General features: G+C 46.6%; 1 protein-coding gene across 1 annotated transcript in view; it reads left to right on the top strand.

Annotated features, from left to right (window-relative positions):
• Positions 1-1,547: 1,547 nt before the first annotated feature.
• Positions 1,548-23,709, top strand: part of SAMD13 (sterile alpha motif domain containing 13) — a 44,077-nt gene continuing 21,915 nt past the window's right edge. Inside the window, exon 1 of the mRNA XM_088461809.1 lies at positions 1,548-1,676. Within this exon, the coding sequence (XP_088317935.1) occupies positions 1,667-1,676 (10 nt within the window). The 5' untranslated portion in view covers positions 1,548-1,666. The remainder of the gene's footprint in view (positions 1,677-23,709) is intronic.

The following is a 23,709-nucleotide window of genomic DNA, read 5'->3' as shown; positions in this document are numbered from 1 at the left end:
ACACTGCTGTAACTGTGACTATCAGTAACTATATACATGTTACATGTAACCAGTGTCCATGATGTAATGTCAGTGCCCAGGGCTGGTGTATGGGGCAGGTTACATCCATGATCACACATTGCTGTAACTGTGACTATCAGTAACTATATACATGTTACATGTAACCAGTGTCCATGATGTAATGTCAGTGCCCAGGGCTGGTGTATGGGGCAGGTTACATCCATGATCACACATTGCTGTAACTGTGACTATCAGTAACTATATACATGTTACATGTAACCAGTGTCCATGATGTAATGTCAGTGCCCAGTGCTGGTGTATGGGGCAGGTTACATCCATGATCACACACTGCTGTAACTGTGACTATCAGTAACTATATACATGTTACATGTAACCAGTGTCCATGATGTAATGTCAGTGCCCAGTGCTGGTGTATGGGGCAGGTTACATCCATGATCACACACTGCTGTAACTGTGACTATCAGTAACTATATACATGTTACATGTAACCAGTGTCCATGATGTAATGTCAGTGCCCAGGGCTGGTGTATGGGGCAGGTTACATCCATGATCACACATTGCTGTAACTGTGACTATCAGTAACTATATACATGTTACATGTAACCAGTGTCCATGATGTAATGTCAGTGCCCAGTGCTGGTGTATGGGGCAGGTTACATCCATGATCACACACTGCTGTAACTGTGACTATCAGTAACTATATACATGTTACATGTAACCAGTGTCCATGATGTAATGTCAGTGCCCAGGGCTGGTGTATGGGGCAGGTTACATCCATGATCACACATTGCTGTAACTGTGACTATCAGTAACTATATACATGTTACATGTAACCAGTGTCCATGATGTAATGTCAGTGCCCAGTGCTGGTGTATGGGGCAGGTTACATCCATGATCACACACTGCTGTAACTGTGACTATCAGTAACTATATACATGTTACATGTAACCAGTGTCCATGATGTAATGTCAGTGCCCAGGGCTGGTGTATGGGGCAGGTTACATCCATGATCACACATTGCTGTAACTGTGACTATCAGTAACTATATACATGTTACATGTAACCAGTGTCCATGATGTAATGTCAGTGCCCAGTGCTGGTGTATGGGGCAGGTTACATCCATGATCACACACTGCTGTAACTGTGACTATCAGTAACTATATACATGTTACATGTAACCAGTGTCCATGATGTAATGTCAGTGCCCAGTGCTGGTGTATGGGGCAGGTTACATCCATGATCACACACTGCTGTAACTGTGACTATCAGTAACTATATACATGTTACATGTAACCAGTGTCCATGATGTAATGTCAGTGCCCAGGGCTGGTGTATGGGGCAGGTTACATCCATGATCACAGTAATATGTTACATGTAACTTCCCTGACATGACTGTACAGAGCTGAGCTTTGCTGAGACACAGAGGCGGCTGCTGGGAGCAGTGTAGGGATTATTCCATTCCTCACCATGCTGCGAGACTACAACTCCCGGCATGCTCTCCTGCTGAAGGCGGCCTCTGATTGGCCGGATCGCAGCTTGTATATGGACTGTGCATGTGAGACGAGGAAGCTCAGTAGCTGCAGAAACACTGGCCCCTGGCTCCTGGCTCCTGGCCCCTGGCCCCTGGCATGTAGTAGCAGCAGCTATGAATAGGGGTGAGCTTTACCTGCATTATTATCCCGAGTAATGGCCATTGCTGAGTATTTCATCCTCCCCCTGTCTCTGCCATGTCTCTTCTCCTCTGTCTAATATACTGTATACATCCATCCCAATACTGACTGTCTAATGTACCTCTCTCCAGTACTGACTGTCTAATATAGTGTATATATACACCCCAATACTGTCTAAAGTACCTCTCTCCAGTGCTGACTGTCTAATATACTGTATCTATCCACCCCAATACTGACTGTCTAATGTACCTCTCTCCTCCTCTGACTGTCTAATATACTGTATCTATCCACCCCAATACTGACTGTCTAATGTACCTCTCTCCAGTGCTGACTGTCTAATATACTGTATATATCCACCCCAATACTGACTGTCTAATGTACCTCTCTCCTCCTCTGACTGTCTAATATACTGTATCTATCCACCCCAATACTGACTGTCTAATGTACCTCTCTCCAGTGCTGACTGTCTAATATACTGTATATATCCACCCCAATACTGACTGTCTAATGTACCTCTCTCCAGTGCTGACTGTCTAATATACTGTATATATCCACCCCTGTACTGACTGTCTAATGTACCTCTCTCCAGTACTGACTGTCTAATATACTGTATATATCCACCCCTGTACTGACTGTCTAATGTACCTCTCTCCAGTACTGACTGTCTAATATACTGTATATATCCACCCCTGTACTGACTGTCTAATGTACCTCTCTCCAGTACTGACTGTCTAATATACTGTATATATCCACCCCAATACTGACTGTCTAATATATATATCACCAATACTGACTTTCTAATATATATAGCCCCAATACTGACTGTCTAATACATATGCCCAATGTATTCCCCTGTTATAGTGACTGCTCTCTCTCATTGAGCTGTCTCTTATTACTATATGATGTTTTCTGTGCTGTCCCTGATGCTGGTTACTTTGCTCTGTGTTACTGCCTGTGCTCCCTCTATACTTACGGCTTATATTATCTCTTATGCTGTCTCTGTACATAGCACTTATATACTAATATACTGCCCCTTCCGGTCCCCCTCTATGTCATAGTGACTGACTGCTGACCCTCACTGCGCCTACAGCCCCTGTCATCCTCCCGTATATTGTATGATACTGTCTGCGCTATACATCCACCGCATATTCCCGTGTGTCTGTGTATGATATTGCCTGCGCTATACACACCCCACATCCACCGCATATTCCCGTGTGTCTGCGCTATACACCCCCCACATCCACCGCATATTCCCGTGTGTCTGTGTATGATATTGTCTGCGCTATACACCCCCCACATCCACTGCATATTCCCGTGTGTCTGTGTATGTTATTGTCTGTGCTATACACCCCCCACATCCACTGCATATTCCTGTGTGTCTGTTATTGTCTGTGCTATACACCCCCCACATCCACCGCATATTCCCGTGTGTCTGCGCTATACACCCCCCACATCCACCGCATATTCCCGTGTGTCTGCGCTATACACCCCCCACATCTACCGCATATTCCCGTGTGTCTGTGCTATACACCCCCCACATCCACCGCATATTCCCGTGTGTCTGCGCTATACACCCCCCACATCCACCGCATATTCCCGTGTGTCTGCGCTATACACCCCCCACATCCACCGCATATTCCCGTGTGTCTGCGCTATACACCCCCCACATCCACCGCATATTCCCGTGTGTATGTTATTGTCCAAGTTATAATGTTGTGATGACACCACTATGTAAGGGAGGGAAATTAATATTAGACTTGTACATAAAAGCATATTGTGTATTAAAGTTTAGGTTTATCAAAATGTACTCTTTAAAAAAACCTATATATCTATATCTCATTCCGAGTCTGCAGGAAGGTATATCCTGTCAATGTCCCATTATTCCTCATCATTAATACATTTTCCTATTGGTGACAGATATTCTGTTACAGGGGTATATACTATGTTAGCATTACTGTGGTTCAGCTTGTCCTATGAGTTATTAATAGCACTTCCTATAATGTACTATAATGTACTATAATGTACTATAATGTACTATAGCACACAATAATTAGCAAGTCAGCAGATTAGCTACACAGCATGCACTCTGTATAGTACAGTATCTATACTAATAAAATGTGTGAATCTTTAATTACTTTATAAAAGCTGTCAGGGGATATATATTACATATAGGGGATGACTATCCCTGGGCAGGCACCAGTATACAGGCGTACTGGGATATAGCATACGTCCTAGTATTGGATGCAAGTGATGTGATCAGCTTATGTAATATATAGAATATTTTTATACTTGTGACAGCCTTACAAACTGATAATATTGTCAAATGCGGAATAATGTTACCACCCACTATATATATATGTATTTATGTACATACGTACGTACGTGTACATATAATATAACATGAGAGCATTCATTTATCGGTATAATATATTATCCTGAATAATTGACTCCATAATAACAGCATATCAACACTTTATTGGTAATTATTAACGTTAACCGTCACCTACAATAACTGTAGGAAGCCATTTTGTGGGCTAAAATGATATCCTGCCAATCAGTTCACTAATAGGATGTGGTGACATCACTTCCTGCTCACAGGTAATTGTGTCACTACGGGAACAGGTGCAGTTTGAGCGATCTCAGAGTAATAAAGCTATAATAATAATAATAATAATAATAATAATAATAACTCCTAGACAACAACAACTGTGAAGTAGTCACTTTCGTCACATAATGTAAAAGATCTTGTACTGGTGAGATGTAATTATTTACTGTTATCTCACTATAATTGGCACAATCTGAGGAGGAACAGAATTCATGCCCCAGCATCGCTGCAAAGTCTGATATATATGTCTAGTTCTGGAGTATTCCCATATAGAATTCCCAGCCTGAGCTGCCGCCTGTAACTAAAGCTGCCACACACTAGACCAACTTTCATCCAACCAGACAGCTAGGTGATTGGTTGGAATGAAGATCTGGTAACGTATGGGAGTAACTGATGATCAGCAATTTGCTCCTAAATGCCAGAAAACAGATGAAAATGGCGTCAGACAAGTTTGTTAAATGTTTGATCTAAACAATTTGTTCAAACATCAGTTTTTGTCCATTTTCCGGCGTTTGGGAGCAAATTACTGATTGTCAGTTACTCCCATATGTTACCAGGTTCTCATTCCAAGCAATCACCTAGCTGGCTGGTTGGATGTAAGTTGGTCTAGTGTGTGGCCAGCTTGACTGTATGTAAACATGTTTTAGTGAATGCAGAATAAAAGTGAAATTACTATATATATATATATATATATATATATATATATATACACACACGATGGACGCTAATGCAATTTTTACACAGATTGGGATTGTTTGCCATTACGCATTCGTGTATGTGCTGCACTGCACACACGCTGCGATTCTCTTGCGATTCCGCGCACACAGAGGATCCATTCGTACAGTGAGTGACAGGTTATCAGCGTTTGGGAAGGTAGTGGGGGTTGGTCAATACAACGCAGATGTTTCTGACCATATAAACGCAGTTACATGGGTGTGCATTAATTGGCCCTTGCGTTCTCCTACGGAGCATGAGAGCGCGCTCTGTGTGTGTGAGGAGAGCTGCTGAGTCTGCGGCTGGTTAGAGGGGGAGGGTTAGGATACCGACATACAGGTGTCAATATCCGACATCCTATACCCAACCCGTCTCCAAGATGATGGCAGCTAAACTCCTGATGTGCCGTGACAAATATCTCCCGTGGATGCCCTGATTTCCATGGCCAGGAAAGGGAGAAGGACCACAATATTGACTATAAATAAACTGATTTGGTCCTTTATCACCAACCCATAGCACCAACCCATAGCATGTGCCCAGCAGCAATCAGGGCTGTGACGGGAACCACTGGTGTAGTGTATGAAGTATTGGGGAACAGGACATGTGGGGCTGTCACACATAAGGTGCTCCCTATAAATGCAGTATTTACCATCCAAACTCCAAAGTGCAGATAAATGAGCAGCGTACCAGATGGTAAAAAAAAGCTTGCACTCATCTGACCTGAAATGGCGGCATGGTGTCATCCATGCGTCACTTAGAACGATGTAGGGTTCTTCGTTGCTCACATAACGATATATAAAGAAATATCCACTTTGTATAATAACGTTTAAAACAAGCAGTTATCACAAACACTGCAACAAATAATTCAGGAGCTAGAAATAGAGGCAATGAGATGATTATCTGTCCTTCTAAGTGTAACTGAGCCGATAACAGCGCTCGTCCATCCGGCCAAGGACACGAGCAACGTGGGTATCACAGGTCCTGATGCAGAGATGGACAGTATCGCAGTTCCTGATGCAGAGATGGACAGTATCGCAGGTCCTGGTGCAGAGATGGACAGTATCGCAGGTCCTGATGCAGAGATGAACAGTATCGCAGGTCCTGATGCAGAGATGGACAGTATCGCAGGTCCTGGTGCAGAGATGGACAGTATCGCAGGTCCTGATACAGAGATGGACAGTATCGCAGGTCCTGATACAGAGATGGACAGTATCGCAGGTCCTGATGCAGAGATGGACAGTATCGCAGGTCCTGGTGCAGAGATGGACAGTATCGCATGTCCTGATGCAAAGATGAACAGTATCGCAGGTCCTGGTGCAGAGATGGACAGTATCGCGGGTCCTGGTGCAGAGATGGACAGTATCGCAGGTCCCGGTGCAGAGATGGACAGTATCGCATGTCCTGGTGCAGAGATGGACAGTATCGCAGGTCCTGATGCAGAGATGGACAGTATCGCAAGTCCTGATGCAGAGATGGACAGTATCGCAGGTCCTGATGCAGAGATGGACAGTATCGTAGGTCCTGGTGCAGAGATGGACAGTATCGCAGGTCCTGGTGCAGAGATGGACAGTATCGCAGGTCCTGGTGCAGAGATGGACAGTATCGCAGGTCCTGGTGCAGAGATGGACAGTATCGCAGGTCCTGATGCAGAGATGGACAGTATCGCAGGTCCTGGTGCAGAGATGGACAGTATCGCAGGTCCTGGTGCAGAGATGGACAGTATCGCAGGTCCTGATGCAGAGATGGACAGTATCGCAGGTCCTGATGCAGAGATGGACAGTATCGCAGGTCCTGATGCAAAGATGGACAGTATCGCAGGTCCTGGTGCAGAGATGGACAGTATCGCAGGTCCTGGTGCAGAGATGGACAGTATCGCAGGTCCTGGTGCAGAGATGGACAGTATCGCAGGTCCTGGTGCAGAGATGGCCAGTATCGCAGGTCCTGGTGCAGAAATGGACAGTATCACAGTTCCTGATGCAGAGATGGATAGTATCGCAGGTCCTGATGCAGAGATGGACAGTATTGCACAGCTGCTGCCGTCTTTGTGCTCAGTGGATGAGGTACAAGCAGCAGGAGGCGCCTGTAGCAGAAAGACGCCCACTTCTGGCTTCTGTCATCTGCTATCACGTGCGAAGACGCAGCATTGGATCATCTGCACAAACATCTGTCATCTGAGCAGCCCTGTCGCCGCCCCCTTCCCCGCCCACAAACGGCTGCAGCTGCATTGTGTCCGATAACGCAGGACCCAATCTGCACCTGCGCCGTTACGGTCCTGCACATGCGCAGTTCAACAAACTTGGGAAGTGTACGTAAGCCAACGGGTTTGCGCATATCTCTGAATTAGCCCCCCCCGTTCATAAGTTAGTATTTGAGGGGGATACCGCCAGTTAAGTTATGAGTCCCACAATGAGCGTCATGTCTAGAATAAGGCGTAACGTTAGTCATTTTGTCTCGCACCCACGGAGGAAGCATTTAGCTGCATTCTGAGTGTCATTTTAGGTAAAGTTTTGTCAAATCAACCAAACCGGCTCAGGGAAGTGCCATGTTTGTGGCCAGGTTATGTATTTGGGAAAACAAGGAACAGGAAGACATCCAATGTCATTGTGTAATCCATAGTTTTTCCTGTCAAATAATTCTGTCATATGCCGTACAGATGTGTCCTCATTGTCGCAGCGTTCGGGAGCCTGGTGTTTGCCTACCAGATCCGGCGACGCTGTTCTCCCGGGGCTGCAGCGGTCCCATTGCAGGTCCCCCCACAGCGAGAGTGCTCCCGCTGCCAACTGTTCCCTCTCCCTGGTACCGCATTTGCCTGCCACCACTAGGCCACCAACCTTTGTTTGCCTGGTATCCAGAAGGGATGTAGTTAATAGACCGGCAGACGCAATGCCACCGGTCTAAATCCCGACTGGACCTGCCCGACAAGGGACTTAACATAGGCGTCGATATGCCGACGCCTATCTTAATCCCGAAGCCAAAGGACCGAACCCCGCCATCCCGGTCATCCGGTGATGGGTAAGTATAACGCTTAGCCCGGGGATGGGGGGGTTTAAGTTTAGGGACCCCCGGGAGAACTTAGGGTTAGGCACCCCCCTGGAGAAGGTTAGGGTTAGGCTAGGGGAAGGGGGGGTTAGGCACCAGGAGGAAGGATTAGGCACTTACCGGAGGGTTAGGCACTTAACCCAATAGTTAGAGTTAGGCACCAGGAGGGAGGGTTAGGCACTTACCCCGATCGTTAGGGTTAGGCACCAGGAGGCAGGGTTAGGCACATACCCTGTTCGTTAGGGTTAGGCACCAGGAGGGAGGGTTAGGCACTTACCCCGATCGTTAGGGTTAGGCACCAGGAGGGAAGGTTAGGGCTAGGCACTTACTGGAGGGTTAGGCACTTACCTCGATGCTTAGGGTTAGGCACCAGGAGGGAGGGTTAGGGTAAGACACGTAACCCAACAGTTAGAATTAGGCACCAGGAGGGAGGGTTAGGCACATACCCCGATCGTTAGGGTTAGGCACTAGGAGGGAGTGTTAGGCACCAGGAGGGAGGGTTAGGCACTTACTCCGATGCTTAGGGTTAGGCACAAGGAGGGAGGGTTAGGGTTAGGCACTTACCCCCGATGGTTAGGGTTAGGCATCAGGAGGGAGGGTTAGGGTTAGCACTTACCCCGATCGTTAGGGTTAGGCACCAGGAGGGAGGGTTAGGGTTAGACACTTTCCCTGATGGTTAGGGTTAGGCACAAGGAGGGAGGTGTAGGGTTAGGCACTTACCGGAGGGTTAGGCACTTACCCCAATGGTTAGGGTTAAGCACCAGGAGGGAGGGTTTGGGTTAGGCACTTACCAGAAGGTTAGGCACTTTCACCGATGGTTAGGGTTAGGCACCAAGAGGGAGAGTTAGGGTTAGGCACTTACCCCGATGGTTAGGATTAGGCACAAAGAGGGAGGTTTATGGTTAGGCACTTACCCCGATGGTTAGGGTTAGGCACAAGAAGGGAGGGTTAGGGTTAGGCACTTACCACGATGGTTAGGGTTAGGCATCAGGAGGGAGAGTTAGAGTTAAGCACTTTCCCCGATGGATAGGGTTAGGCACACGGAGGGAGTTGTAGGGTTAGGCACTTACCCCGATGGTTAGGGTTAGGCACCAGGAGGGAGGGTTAGGGTTTTAGGCACTTACCCCGATGGTTAGGGTTAGGCACCAGGAGGGAGGGTTAGGGTTAGGCACTTACCCCGATGGTTAGGGTTAGGCACAAGGAGGGAGGTTTAGGGTTAAGCACTTACCCCGATGGTTAGGGTTAGGCACAAGGAGGGAAGTTTAGGGTTAGGCACTTACCCCGATGGTTAGGGTTAGGCACAAGGAGGGAGAGTTAGGGTTAAGCACTTACCCCGATGATTAGGGTTAGGCATCAGGAGGGAGGGTTAGGGTTAGGCACTTACCCCGATGATTAGGGTTAGGCACTTACCGGAGGGTTAGGCACTTACCCCGATGCTTAGGGTTAGGCATCAGAAGGGAGGGTTAGGGTTAGGCATCAGGAGGGAGGGTTAGGGTTGGGCACTTACCGGAGGGTTAGGCATCAGAAGGGAGGGTTAGGGTTAGGCATCAGGAGGGAGGGTTAGGGTTAGGCACTTAGCGGAGGGTTAGGCACTTACCCCGATGGTTAGGGTTAGGCACCATGAGGGATGGTTAGAGTTAGGCACTTACCCCAATGGTTAGGGTTAGGCGCCATGAGGGATGGTTAGAGTTAGGCACTTACCCCGATGGTTAGGGTTAGGCACTTACCCCGATCGTTAGGGTTAGGCACCATGAGGGAGGGTTAGGCATTAGGCACCTACCCCGATGGTTATGTTTAGACACCACGAGGGAGGGTAAGGGTTAGGCACTTAATGGAGGGTTAGGCACCGTCGGGAGGAGCTTAGGGTTAGGCACCCCCCCCAGGAGGTTTAGGGTGCGGGCAGGGTGGGTTAGGTTTAGGCACACCTGGGGGGAGTGTTAGGGTTAGGCTCCCCTAAGGGAGGGTTAGGGGCGGAGAGGGGTAGGGATCAGGTACTTACCTTGTCCTTTGGGATTCTGACTGTTCGGTCTTCCGGCGTCGGTATTTCAACCGGCGGCTAGGCAGCCGCCGGGATTACATACCCAACCCGATGCTGACACATGTTGCACTTACATCTCCCTACAATTAGAGGTATATTTACTACAGACCGTGTTTGTGTATTTGGTAGTTTTTCTGTTGGTTTTGTAAACAAAACATTTACTAAAGTCAAAACTGAGGACAGAATGACCAAAACCTTTCAGAACATCAGAGTAACTATCATTTTTTTTTTTTTTTAACAAACTGGAAGAATTGTTTTGAAAACCTACCGAAAACCGACCCTAAAACGATGGCAAACCCGTTCAAACAATAGACTTGCCTGTGGCAGGTGAGTTTGGGTGAAGCCATACACAGATCACTAAGACTGCACAGGTTACCTTTATTCAGTGACGTGCGGTGAGGTCATTCACTGGGGATGGACACATGGAGATGGGTCTAAGTGCTGGGAGCTTGTCTCACACACACTTACTGTAACTTTCCCCTCAGCACAATAAGGTTCAGTGTCCATTGATTCTCCTACCTGCATCACTGTGTCTTCTTTTGCTGCTGCTGACTGAGCTCCAATCTCTAAACACTGCAGTGCACTTCCTGGTCACATGACACCACCAAGGTTTCTAACAGTGCTCAAGTTAAGCCACCATACTCAGAGGCATGCCTCTATTAGCTCTCATTCTGTGCCTGTGGAGTGGCCCTGCCCCCAGCTCTGCAAGCAGCGTCTGACTATACAGAAGCGAGGCTGAGATGTTGCTGCCTCATCTCTCGTCTCCCTGCAGTCCCAGTGAGCTCCACAAAGCTGGTGAGTGTTAACTATAAAAATTATTACACTTAACCTGTGTACGGGGTCACAGATGCAGGTGACGGCACTCCCCGAAAATGGGCGTGACATGCCCCAGTTACCTTCTCCAAATGGTCCCTGACTGACAGTCAGTTTGTTAAGTAATCCCCACAGCGAGCGGCATGGTAACAGTACCTTGGCGCACGTGCAGTCGACTGAAAATCACTCAACTGCATAAATATGGGAATAGCGTAAAGTGCCTACACACGGAACGATCTGTACCACCAAAAACTTGAAGGATATCTCTCAGCGAAGTCATCCTGCCACATCTCTGACCAGGCAGAGTTGACAATATCGTCCAAATTGGCCTGCATGTACGGACGACCATAGATATCTTATTGTCCATGCGGAACGCGCATCGTTTGTCGTTGACAAGTTGGTAAGTACATAAAAATGAATGATATCGTTATCGTTCACATCATTCAGTTTTATCGCTCCGTGTGTACGCACCTTTAGTCTATGAACCAGACCCATAGTGATCTGTGCATGGCTTCACCTCCGCCGCAGATAAACGGCGGGTTCGCTGTCAGATATGCTGTGGAATAAGGGTTTGAAATCTACGGGTAATGACGTCCGGTCAGAACTGATGCAAACTGATTGCTGGGCTGTACACCGCAATCTGACGCCTGTGATGCTGGGCTGTACACCGCAATCTGAGGCCTGTGATGCTGGGCTGTACACCGCAATCTGACGCCTGTGATGCTGGGCTGTACACCGCAATCTGACGCCTGTGATGCTGGGCTCTACACCGCAATCTGACGCCTGTGATGCTGGGCTGTACACCGCAATCTGACGCCTGTGATGCTGGGCTGTACACCGCAATCTGACGCCTGTGATGCTGGGCTGTACACCGCAATCTGACGCCTGTGATGCTGGGCTGTACACCGCAATCTGACGCCTGTGATGCTGGGCTGTACACCGCAATCTGAGGCCTGTGATGCTGGGCTGTACACCGCAATCTGAGGCCTGTGATGCTGGGCTGTACACCGCAATCTGAGGCCTGTGATGCTGGGCTGTACACCGCAATCTGAGGCCTGTGATGCTGGGCTGTACACCGCAATCTGACGCCTGTGATGCTGGGCTGTACACCGCAATCTGAGGCCTGTGATGCTGGGCTGTACACCGCAATCTGAGGCCTGTGATGCTGGGCTGTACACCGCAATCTGAGGCCTGTGATGCTGGGCTGTACACCGCAATCTGAGGCCTGTGATGCTGGGCTGTACACCGCAATCTGAGGCCTGTGATGCTGGGCTGTACACCGCAATCTGGCGCCTGTGATGCTGGGCTGTACACCGCAATCTGACGCCTGTGATGCTGGGCTGTACACCGCAATCTGACGCCTGTGATGCTGGGCTGTACACCGCAACCTGACGCCTGTGATGCTGGGCTGTACACCGCAACCTGACGCCTGTGATGCTGGGCTGTACACCGCAACCTGACGCCTGTGATGCTGGGCTGTACACCGCAACCTGACGCCTGTGATGCTGGGCTGTACACCGCAACCTGACGCCTGTGATGCTGGGCTGTACACCGCAACCTGACGCCTGTGATGCTGGGCTGTACACCGCAACCTGACGCCTGTGATGCTGGGCTGTACACCGCAACCTGACGCCTGTGATGCTGGGCTGTACACCGCAACCTGACGCCTGTGATGCTGGGCTGTACACCGCAACCTGACGCCTGTGATGCTGGGCTGTACACCGCAACCTGACGCCTGTGATGCTGGGCTGTACACCGCAACCTGACGCCTGTGATGCTGGGCTGTACACCGCAACCTGACGCCTGTGATGCTGGGCTGTACACCGCAACCTGACGCCTGTGATGCTGGGCTGTACACCGCAACCTGACGCCTGTGATGCTGGGCTGTACACCGCAACCTGACGCCTGTGATGCTGGGCTGTACACCGCAACCTGACGCCTGTGATGCTGGGCTGTACACCGCAACCTGACGCCTGTGATGCTGGGCTGTACACCGCAACCTGACGCCTGTGATGCTGGGCTGTACACCGCAACCTGACGCCTGTGATGCTGGGCTGTACACCGCAACCTGACGCCTGTGATGCTGGGCTGTACACCGCAACCTGACGCCTGTGATGCTGGGCTGTACACCGCAACCTGACGCCTGTGATGCTGGGCTGTACACCGCAACCTGACGCCTGTGATGCTGGGCTGTACACCGCAACCTGACGCCTGTGATGCTGGGCTGTACACCGCAACCTGACGCCTGTGATGCTGGGCTGTACACCGCAACCTGACGCCTGTGATGCTGGGCTGTACACCGCAACCTGACGCCTGTGATGCTGGGCTGTACACCGCAACCTGACGCCTGTGATGCTGGGCTGTACACCGCAACCTGACGCCTGTGATGCTGGGCTGTACACCGCAACCTGACGCCTGTGATGCTGGGCTGTACACCGCAACCTGACGCCTGTGATGCTGGGCTGTACACCGCAACCTGACGCCTGTGATGCTGGGCTGTACACCGCAACCTGACGCCTGTGATGCTGGGCTGTACACCGCAACCTGACGCCTGTGATGCTGGGCTGTACACCGCAACCTGACGCCTGTGATGCTGGGCTGTACACCGCAACCTGACGCCTGTGATGCTGGGCTGTACACCGCAACCTGACGCCTGTGATGCTGGGCTGTACACCGCAACCTGACGCCTGTGATGCTGGGCTGTACACCGCAACCTGACGCCTGTGATGCTGGGCTGTACACCGCAACCTGACGCCTGTGATGCTGGGCTGTACACCGCAACCTGACGCCTGTGATGCTGGGCTGTACACCGCAACCTGACGCCTGTGATGCTGGGCTGTACACCGCAACCTGACGCCTGTGATGCTGGGCTGTACACCGCAACCTGACGCCTGTGATGCTGGGCTGTACACCGCAACCTGACGCCTGTGATGCTGGGCTGTACACCGCAACCTGACGCCTGTGATGCTGGGCTGTACACCGCAACCTGACGCCTGTGATGCTGGGCTGTACACCGCAACCTGACGCCTGTGATGCTGGGCTGTACACCGCAACCTGACGCCTGTGATGCTGGGCTGTACACCGCAACCTGACGCCTGTGATGCTGGGCTGTACACCGCAACCTGACGCCTGTGATGCTGGGCTGTACACCGCAACCTGACGCCTGTGATGCTGGGCTGTACACCGCAACCTGACGCCTGTGATGCTGGGCTGTACACCGCAACCTGACGCCTGTGATGCTGGGCTGTACACCGCAACCTGACGCCTGTGATGCTGGGCTGTACACCGCAACCTGACGCCTGTGATGCTGGGCTGTACACCGCAACCTGACGCCTGTGATGCTGGGCTGTACACCGCAACCTGACGCCTGTGATGCTGGGCTGTACACCGCAACCTGACGCCTGTGATGCTGGGCTGTACACCGCAACCTGACGCCTGTGATGCTGGGCTGTACACCGCAACCTGACGCCTGTGATGCTGGGCTGTACACCGCAATCTGAGGCCTGTGATGCTGGGCTGTACACCGCAATCTGAGGCCTGTGATGCTGGGCTGTACACCGCAATCTGACGCCTGTGATGCTGGGCTGTACACCGCAATCTGACGCCTGTGATGCTGGGCTGTACACCGCAATCTGACGCCTGTGATGCTGGGCTGTACACCGCAATCTGACGTCAGTACCAGTCATGTCCCATCGGTTTTGAAACAAACTCAAAATCGCCGGATAGTACATTTTAACTCTTCGAGAGTGGGTGGGCCGGGAATAGATCGCACAGGCTTCTAACATAATGATGACAATTGGCAGCTGCTTCTGATTGGCTGGTTACTCTGTAAATCAATCTGTATACATTATGTAATTGATATTTGTATTAGGGGCCACAGTAGGAAAGAATATTCCCATTTGATTTGGTAAAGACAAGACAGCAGATATTTATATTTAATTAAATTTGAAATTGTATTTTATATTTGTGTATTTTACATGGCAAATATGACTTTAGCTTTCATTAATAATGACGTCCAGACACTGATTTGTGATTTTATGTTCCTTAGAAGTGATGTCCCATCAGGTACAGTCATATTTTATTTGGAATGCAGTCATAAGATCGACATTCACAATGTTGGCACCAGACTGTCGACAGTTGTGATGTCGACATTGTTGAAGTGCCAACAGGCAATATGTTTTATGATGTTTGGAAAACTGTGCAGGTCTGATCCTGCGTCCTTGCGCGCATTGCGGCTGCAGGCGTCAGGTGAATGACAGTCTGCTGCCGTTTGTGAGCGGGGATGGGGTGGCGCCGGCCTGCGTTTCTAGAAATGGGACGGGGAAAAAAAATCCACTCGCCTTGTCCACTCCAGACAACACTCAGGACCAGCACTCGCACGCAGAAGGTGTCTTTATTGCATATAAACATGGGATACAGAAAATGGCGTGGCAGCTGATGCCCGTCCTCTGTCAGTTTTCCTCAGGGGACATATTTATATATAGATATTATTTTTTATTTTACAAAATCATTGGCCAATCACAGTAATGGGCGGACTGATTGACGATGTATGGGCTCCATATATCAGCTCAGTAGCAGCATGACTGGGGCAGATCTCCCCTACAGAGGAGAATAAATGTATTATGTGGTCCAGATGGTAATGAGGAGTAAGGTGCTTTAGTTAAACATATTTGGGGAGAATATCAGCATAACACATGCAGAATATCTGTCCCTAAGTGTCGTGCCCTTTAAATATAAGCTTACGATACATTTTGATTTTAGCACCATTACTTAAAACAAATGTTACAGAAGGGACTGACATACCAACAGGACAAGATTAACAATGGGGAGGGTGACAAAAAAAACAAACAATGGGGATGGTCGAGCTACAGCTCCAGGCCACCACATAAAAATAGGCCCATCATCAGCATGGTGATGACCAGTTGCCTAGCTGGTCACACAGCCATAAATTATACGGTGCATCCGGAAAGAATTCACAGTGCTTCACTTTTTCCACATTTTGTTATGTTACAGCCTTATTACAAGATGGAATAAATTCATTTTTATCCTCAAAATTCTACACAATACCCCATAATGACAACGTGTAAAAAGTTTTTTTGAGATTTTTGCAAATTTAATTTAAAAAAAAACACCTAAAAGCCCCCATACATCAGAGATTGATTATTGGTCTCTGCTGCGGCTTGTGACAGTACCCCCTTCTTCATGAGTGGCCACCGGACACTTCCTTGGCTTATGAGGAAATTTCATATGGAATGCCTTGACTAGACGGGGAGCATGAACCTCGGAAGCGTTTATCCAGATTCGATCTTCCAGACCATAACCTTTCCAGTCGATGAGGTATTGAAGATGGTTGTATCGACAATGGGAATCTAGGATTCTGCCAACTTCGAACTCCTCTCCTTGCTTTGTCTGAACACTAGAAGCCTTAGGAAGATCCTTCTGGAATCTGTTTGAGACCAATGGTTTCAGAAGAGAAATATGGAAGGAATTAGGAATGCGAAGAAATGGAAGTAGCTTTAGCTTGTAAGCCATGGTGTTCAGGACTCTGACAATTGGAAATGGACCAATATAACGTGGGGCAAATTTTATCGAGGGTATTCAGAGTCTTGGGTTTCGAGTAGAGAGCCAGACCATATCTCCAGTTTGAAGACTTGGAACAGCTCGTCTTTTGTGGTCAGCAAATTTCTTGTACCGGGCTGAGGTTTTAGTGAGAGCGGAACGAACCTTTTTCCAGATGTTGGAGAACCGCTGAAGAGACATCTTGGCGGTAGGCACATCCAGTGTTGGAAGAAGAGTGAAATCTGGAACCCGAGGATGATGACCAAATACTGTAAGAAAAGGAGTTGAATTGGTGGATGTGTGATAATGGTTGTTGTGAGCGAATTCTGCCCAAGGGAGAAGCTCAATCCAGTCATTTTGGGAGGAGGAGATAAAGGTACGAAGGAAATGTTCCAGGTCCTGAATGACCCTTTCAGTCTGACCATTGGTCTGGAGATGATATGCGGTGGAGAATTTAAGTTTCACCTGAAGGGCCTAACAGAGTGACCTCCAGAACTTCGCCACGAACTGTACTCCTCTGCCGGAGATGATTTCTTGTGAAAGACCGTGAAGTCTGAAGATCTCTTTTATAAAGTTTTGGGCAAATAGGGGTGCAGACGGAAGATCAGTAAGAGGTACGAAATGGGCCATTTTGGAAAATCGGTCCACGATAACCCAGACTGTGTTGTGGCCTCGAGGTGGAGGAAGATCAGTGATGAAATACATTGACAAGTGGGTCCATGGTTTAAACGGAATAGCTAGTGGTTGGAGCTGTTCGAGTGAAGCTTGTTGGGGTACCTTGTGCTGGGCACACTTGACACATGACGATACATAAGACCTAACGTCCCCTTTCATTGAGGGCCACCAATAGGACCGCTGGATGAATTCAAGAGTCTTGTCCGTTCCCAAGTGACCAGAGAACTGGGAAGCATGAGCCCACTGTAGTAACTTCTTGCGGAGATGAGGAGCAACGAATGTTTTTCCAACATGTGGAATCGGGGTCACATTAATAGTGGAAAAAATAGTGGGGTCCAAGATCGGATGAGGCTGTTCCGGGGAAGACTCAAGACCACCCTCCATGGAACGGGAAAGAGCGTCGGCCTTGCTATTTTGGGACCCAGGACGATAGGCGAGCTTAAAGTTGAATCTTGAAAAGAACATCGCCTATCTAGCCTGTCGAGGATTCAAACAATTTGCAGATTTTAGATATAACAGATTTTTATGATCGGTGTAGATGATGATTGGGTATTGAGTGCCCTCTAAGAGGTAACGCCACTCCTCAAGTGCTAATTTTATAGCAAGCAGTTCTTGGTCACGTATAGCATAGTTCCTTTCAGCGGGCAAGAATTTTCGGGAAAAGAATCCACAGGGATGAAGTTTTTCATCTTCAAATCGTTGGGATAGGACTGCTCCAACCCCTGTGAGAGGAGGCGTCTACCTCCAGAATGAATGGTCAAGTTAGATCTGGTTGTTTCAAGATTGGAGTGGAAATGAATGCTTGTTTGAGGAGTTGGAATGCGGAAGTGGCTTCGACAGGCCATTTGGTTGGGTCTGCAGTCTTGCAGGTGAGGGCTGAGATGAAAAACCCTTCACAAACTAGCGGTAATAGTTGGCGAAGCCTAAGAACCGCTGTATGGCTTTCAGAGATGTCGGGAGAGACCAATCAAGGACAGCTTGGAGTTTGGCAGGATCCATTTGAAGATCAGCTCCGGAGATGATGTATCCCAGAAATGGTACCCTTGATACTTCAAAAAGACACTTCTCCAGCTTGCAGAAGAGTTGGTTGGAGCACAACCTAGAAAGGACCTCTTTAACTTGATTACTATGGCTTTCCAAATCTTGAGAGAAAATCAAGATATCATCCAAGTAGACAACCACACTTTTGTACAGAAGGTCTGAAAATTTAATTGACGAAAAATTGGAAAACAGCTGGGGCATTGCAAAGGCCGAAGGGCATAACGAGATACTCCTAATACCCAACCCTGGTGTTGAAGGCTATTTTCCATTCGTCTCCCGGGCGAATACGAATTAAATTGTAGGCCCCTCTTAAGTCGAGTTTGGTGAAAACCATGGCCCCTTTGACCCTGTCAAACAATTCAGTTATGAGGGGAAGAGGGTAGCGATTTTTTTTTTTTTTTTTAAATATCTTTTTATTGAACAGCAATAAAACAATTATACATTGCACAATCCAAGAATTAAATAAAATAAAATTATCTGATAAACGACTAGTCTGTTTCTTGGAACAAACAATATACAAACTACTGTTAATCTTTTCAAACTTTTTTGGAAAATAGTACAAATATAGATTGAAATTATGTCAAAGTACAAAGAAACAAAGTACTTGAATATAATATAATGTAGAAAATTACAAAATTACAAATACTGTATAAAAAAATCGATGTAGTACACCGTATAGAAATGCAAGAAAATATACAATCAATGTCACTCAAACTATGCAACTTATAGAGCCAGTGTAAGCAGCCAATTATCACATCAACTTCGGTATATCAGTCAATCGTTGCGTCAATATAATCTACATCAATGCAGAATTATATTAGAAAAAGGGGGAGAGTTAGAATAAAATGATAAAAGAAACAGAAGAAGAAAGAAAGGTGAAATAGAGGGGGAATCACTGACAGAAGGTGAGAGATACCTTGTCTGGGGGGATTCACAGAGAGCTACATATAAATAGCAACAATAGGGGCATTTTAAGTGATATTTCTTAGCATAAACCATTCCGTGTGATCAAAGACTTTCCATATGTTATTCCGAATCTGGACCGGTAAACATTGTATGTATGGTTCCCATTTTTTGGAAAAAATCCGTACCCCTCTTTCGATGTTAAAGATAGCCATATGTCTCTCCGCATAAATGACCTCCAGCAGCGCAGTATTCCATTCCATTAGTGTAGGTGCTGATTTTGAGATCCAGTAATTAAGGATAAGTTGTTTAGCTACTGTAACCATGACTCTCAGAGCAGGTTTCCATGGGCCCAAGGAGGACTCAGACTCCCATATTGAAAATTCTGCGAAAATAAGAGCTGCCGCATTTTTGGACAATTTAAGATGTATTGTATTATAACACAAAATTTTATTCCAAAATCTATGGATCTTTCTGCAGTACCAGAGGTTATGCGAGAGAGAGGCATTAGAGCAGTCACATTTCACACAATTTCCCTCCTCCAGTGGCACAAAATGTCTCCGTTGGGCCGGGGACATATATGTACGATTTAAAATTCTAAGATGAATTTCTTGAAGTCTCGCTGACTTAAGGCAGGGTAAAACACGATCCAGATTCGCAACAAATGGCTCCAAGTCACATAATTCGGGTATCTCTGTGTGCCAAGCTTCCGCAACTGGTGCCCAAGCATGTATAGGAATTTCAATCAGGTATTTATATAAATGAGCTATTCTGAATTTGGTTGAGCGACATAAGAGTAGAATGCGACCCATTGTATCTGTGTTAACTGAGATCCATAAAGGATTATCTAAGGATTGAATGAAATGACGTACTTGTAGAAACATAAAAAATTGTGTACGAGGGATGTCATATTTATCCTGTAATTGTACAAAGGAGAGCAAATTGCCACCCGGATCAAATACATCTTTGATGGACATGATTCCCTTTTGATTCCACATTTTAAAAAGAGGAATGTCAAGTGAAGGGGGAAAACATGGGTTACCCCATAGGGGGATGTACGGGGATGAAAAAGGATTTTTCCCCAAATGTGTATTAACCTTCAACCACGTAGTGTAAGTGTCCCAGAATAAAATATTAGAACAAAATATCTTAGGAATGTGTATTTTAGGGGTGTGTAACAAGGCTGCTGGGGCATATGGGTGAAATAATGCTTCCTCCAAGTCAGGATTAGTATAGTGATCGGTATGTAATAACCAATCAGTTATATATCGGAATATGGCAGCTTTTGCAAATGCAGAGATGCTTGGGATGCTCAGCCCTCCATTTTTTTTCAGTAGGTAAGCTCGGGAACGCGGCATTCTGGGTTTCTTGTACTGCCAAATGAATTTAAAAAAGATCTGCGTAAACTTCAGTACATCCGCTCTTGTTAAAGTAATGGGTAAAGTTTGTAAAAGATAGGCTAGTTTCGGGAACACCACACTCTTTATTACAGTTACTCGTCCGAGTAGAGAGAGTTTAAGATCTTTCCAATTCTGGAGTTGGGAGTTTAATCTATTTAGCAATGGAGAGAAATTAAAAGCATATAGAGAGGATAATTGAGCTGGTATAAATATACCTAAGTATTTTAATTTATGTGTTGCAATTGTGAAAAGAGAGGCTATGTGGGGATGTGTAGCTAAAAAAGCAGCTGCATCAATAGGGAGCAACTCAGATTTACTCACAGTGATGCGATAACCTGCAAATGATCCAAATGTGGTAATTAGATCAAGAAGTGTAGGGATGGATCGTAGGGGGTCAGATATAAAAAGCATCATATCGTCTGCAAATAAAGACAATTTACATGTTTGGTTTCTGATAGTAATACCCTTTACCTCCGTTTCCTGTCTTATTGCTATCGCCAATGGCTCTAGCGCAATTGCAAACAAAAGTGGAGAAAGCGGGCAACCCTGTCTCGTCCCTCTCTGTGTACAGAATACAGGTGACAAATATCTATTAGTGAGAATCTGAGTAAGGGGAGAAGTATATAAGGATCGTATGATCTCAACAAAAAGGGCGGGCATACCAAACCGACGCAGAGATTCAAACAGGTGATCCCAGGTTACCAGATCAAACGCTTTTTCTGCGTCTAAAGACAACAAGAACCGGGGATCACCCGTCTCGCCCATATGCAGAGACTGCAGCACCGTAAGGACTTTCCTAATGTTTGTGACAGAATTTCTGCCACAAATAAACCCGGTTTGGTCCGGGTGTATGATAGACGGGAGAATCAACTTCAACCGCTCTGCTAAAATTTTTGTCAATAATTTATAGTCTACGTTAAGTAGAGAAATGGGTCTGTATGATGAAGGCAAAAGGGGGTCTCTGCCTGACTTCGGCAGAACTTTTATAATGGCCGAATTAAAATAGTGAGGGATTATTTTACTATCCATTATGGAGTTAAATACATTAGTTAAAGTCTCTGTGATTTGGGGACGTAATATTTTGAAAAACTCCCCACTCAGACCATCTGGGCCTGGGGCCTTGAACGTCTTGAGAGATTTAACAGCCTGATCTACCTCTTCATGTGTAATTTTGCCAATCAATATATCAGCCTGTGCAGATGAAATCTGTGGCAGGGTGTGTGATTCCCAAAAAGCCTCCTTTTTAGTGATATCTATTGGGTCTTGGGAATAGAGGTTTTGGTAGTAACGGAAAAAGATATTCGCGATATCTTTGCCATTGTATTGTATGGCAGAGCTTTCATCTTTGAGAGCTGCAATATTATTGTGTGGCTTGGTACCCCTCAGCATGTTTGATAGGAGTCGGCTAGGTTTGTTGCCGTATCGAAAGAAATGTAATTTACCTGAGTATACATATTTATCATCCATTTGAGTGAGGATTTGATCAAAGTGTAACCTGCACTCACCATATGCGGCTCTAGTCACCGGTGAGGGTGAAGCTCTTAGAGCTTGAAATGCAGATGTTAAGGCCGTCTGTGCAGATCTATAAGTGGCGTCCTGTTCAGCCTTATATTTTGTCATAAAGGAGATAATTTCCCCCCTAATCACCGCCTTAGCAGTTTGCCAATATAAACCTGGGTTATCTTTATGTATTTGGTTGTTCATTTCGTAACTGGCCCAAGCAGACTCTAGCATTGACTTAAATTTAAGGGATGAGGCTAATTTTGCCGGAAATCGCCACTGGGAGTATGAACCCAAAAGGAATTTCCCCTGTACATCCACCCACACCGGCGCATGATCCGAAATAGCTATAGTTTCAATCGATGTATCGATAATCATTGGGGATATTGAGTTAGATAAGTAAAAATAATCAAGCCTAGAAAAGGCGTTATGAGTGGCTGAGTAGTACGTGTATTCCAGATCAGTGGGGTGTCTCATTCTCCACACATCTAATAAATTAAATTCTTTGGCCATATAATTTAAACCTATTTTTGGTTGTTTGGGGGAGGAATGAGAGAAAGTTTTCCTATCTAAGGTTGGGGAAGCGACCAGATTGAAATCACCCCCTAATATAATCTTAGAATCTGCAAAAGAATATAATTTGTTAATCAATCCTAGGAAAAAAGATTTATCATATATATTGGGACCAAAGACATTACACAAACAATATCTAGTGCCGTCTAGCGTGACATCCATAAGAATGTATCGGCCCTCTTGGTCTACATCAGAGGAATGAATATCGAATTGAATACCCTTGCGTATTAGGATTACCACTCCACGTGACTTAGAACCAAATGATGATGACGCCAATACCTGGTGGTGCAGTGTGTTTAGCTTGGCGTGTTCTGTGGGAGTTAAATGGGTCTCCTGTAAATAAGTGATATCGGATTTAAGCTTATTAAGATATGTCAATATGCGCTTTCTTTTCACTGGTGAGTGAATCCCCCTGACATTCCAGGTGCAAAACCTAAGGTGGGAATGCATCACAAGGTGTGGAAATTAGGTAATGCAAATAGTAAAAAAGTGTAGTATAAATATTAATATACTCCCCATAATACCGGTTGGTGCTAGGTAGGTTCATAATAATATGAATGTCGGCTCTAGTATAAGTCATAAATAAGCTATGAAGGGCATGAGCTTCGTGATTCATACAGTATAAAGAAACAAATAAACAAATGGACATAGACATAAAAAGAAAATAAAGATAGACGCTTATATGCAGAGATTGCGAATCAAATGCAAACATATAACCAAAACTATAGTCATTGATCTCAGCCTATTGAAAAGAAAAAAAAAAGACAATAGTATTAATAATAACTATAAAGCAACGTCACAAGTATATATGTAATTATAATCCTAAATCAGATTATAAACATATTTTTGAAGAAAAGGGTAAAACCTGGTAAAGGCATCAAAATAGGTATGGGACATCTTCCCGTAATCAATCATTATGATCCATCGTGGAGGGGTCCGAGGACTCTTTTACTTCATTAAGGAAAGCCTGGGCGTCAGCAACTTCTGTGAAATCTTTAGGGCCTTGAGATGAGAAAATGCGAAGTCTAGCTGGGAATAAGAGCGCGAAGCGAGTCCCTGATTGGATGAGCTGAGAGCAGACAGGGGACATATTTCTGCGTGCTCTGGCAACCTCCGCGGAGTAGTCCTGGAACAAGAGGATACGTTGGCCATCCCACT

This window comes from Taudactylus pleione, unplaced genomic scaffold (genome assembly GCF_031769625.1).
Source record: "Taudactylus pleione unplaced genomic scaffold, aTauple2 ptg001106l, whole genome shotgun sequence".
In the NCBI taxonomy this organism is placed as follows: Eukaryota; Metazoa; Chordata; class Amphibia; order Anura; family Myobatrachidae; genus Taudactylus; species Taudactylus pleione.
This window is presented reverse-complemented; position numbering and strand designations above follow the sequence as displayed.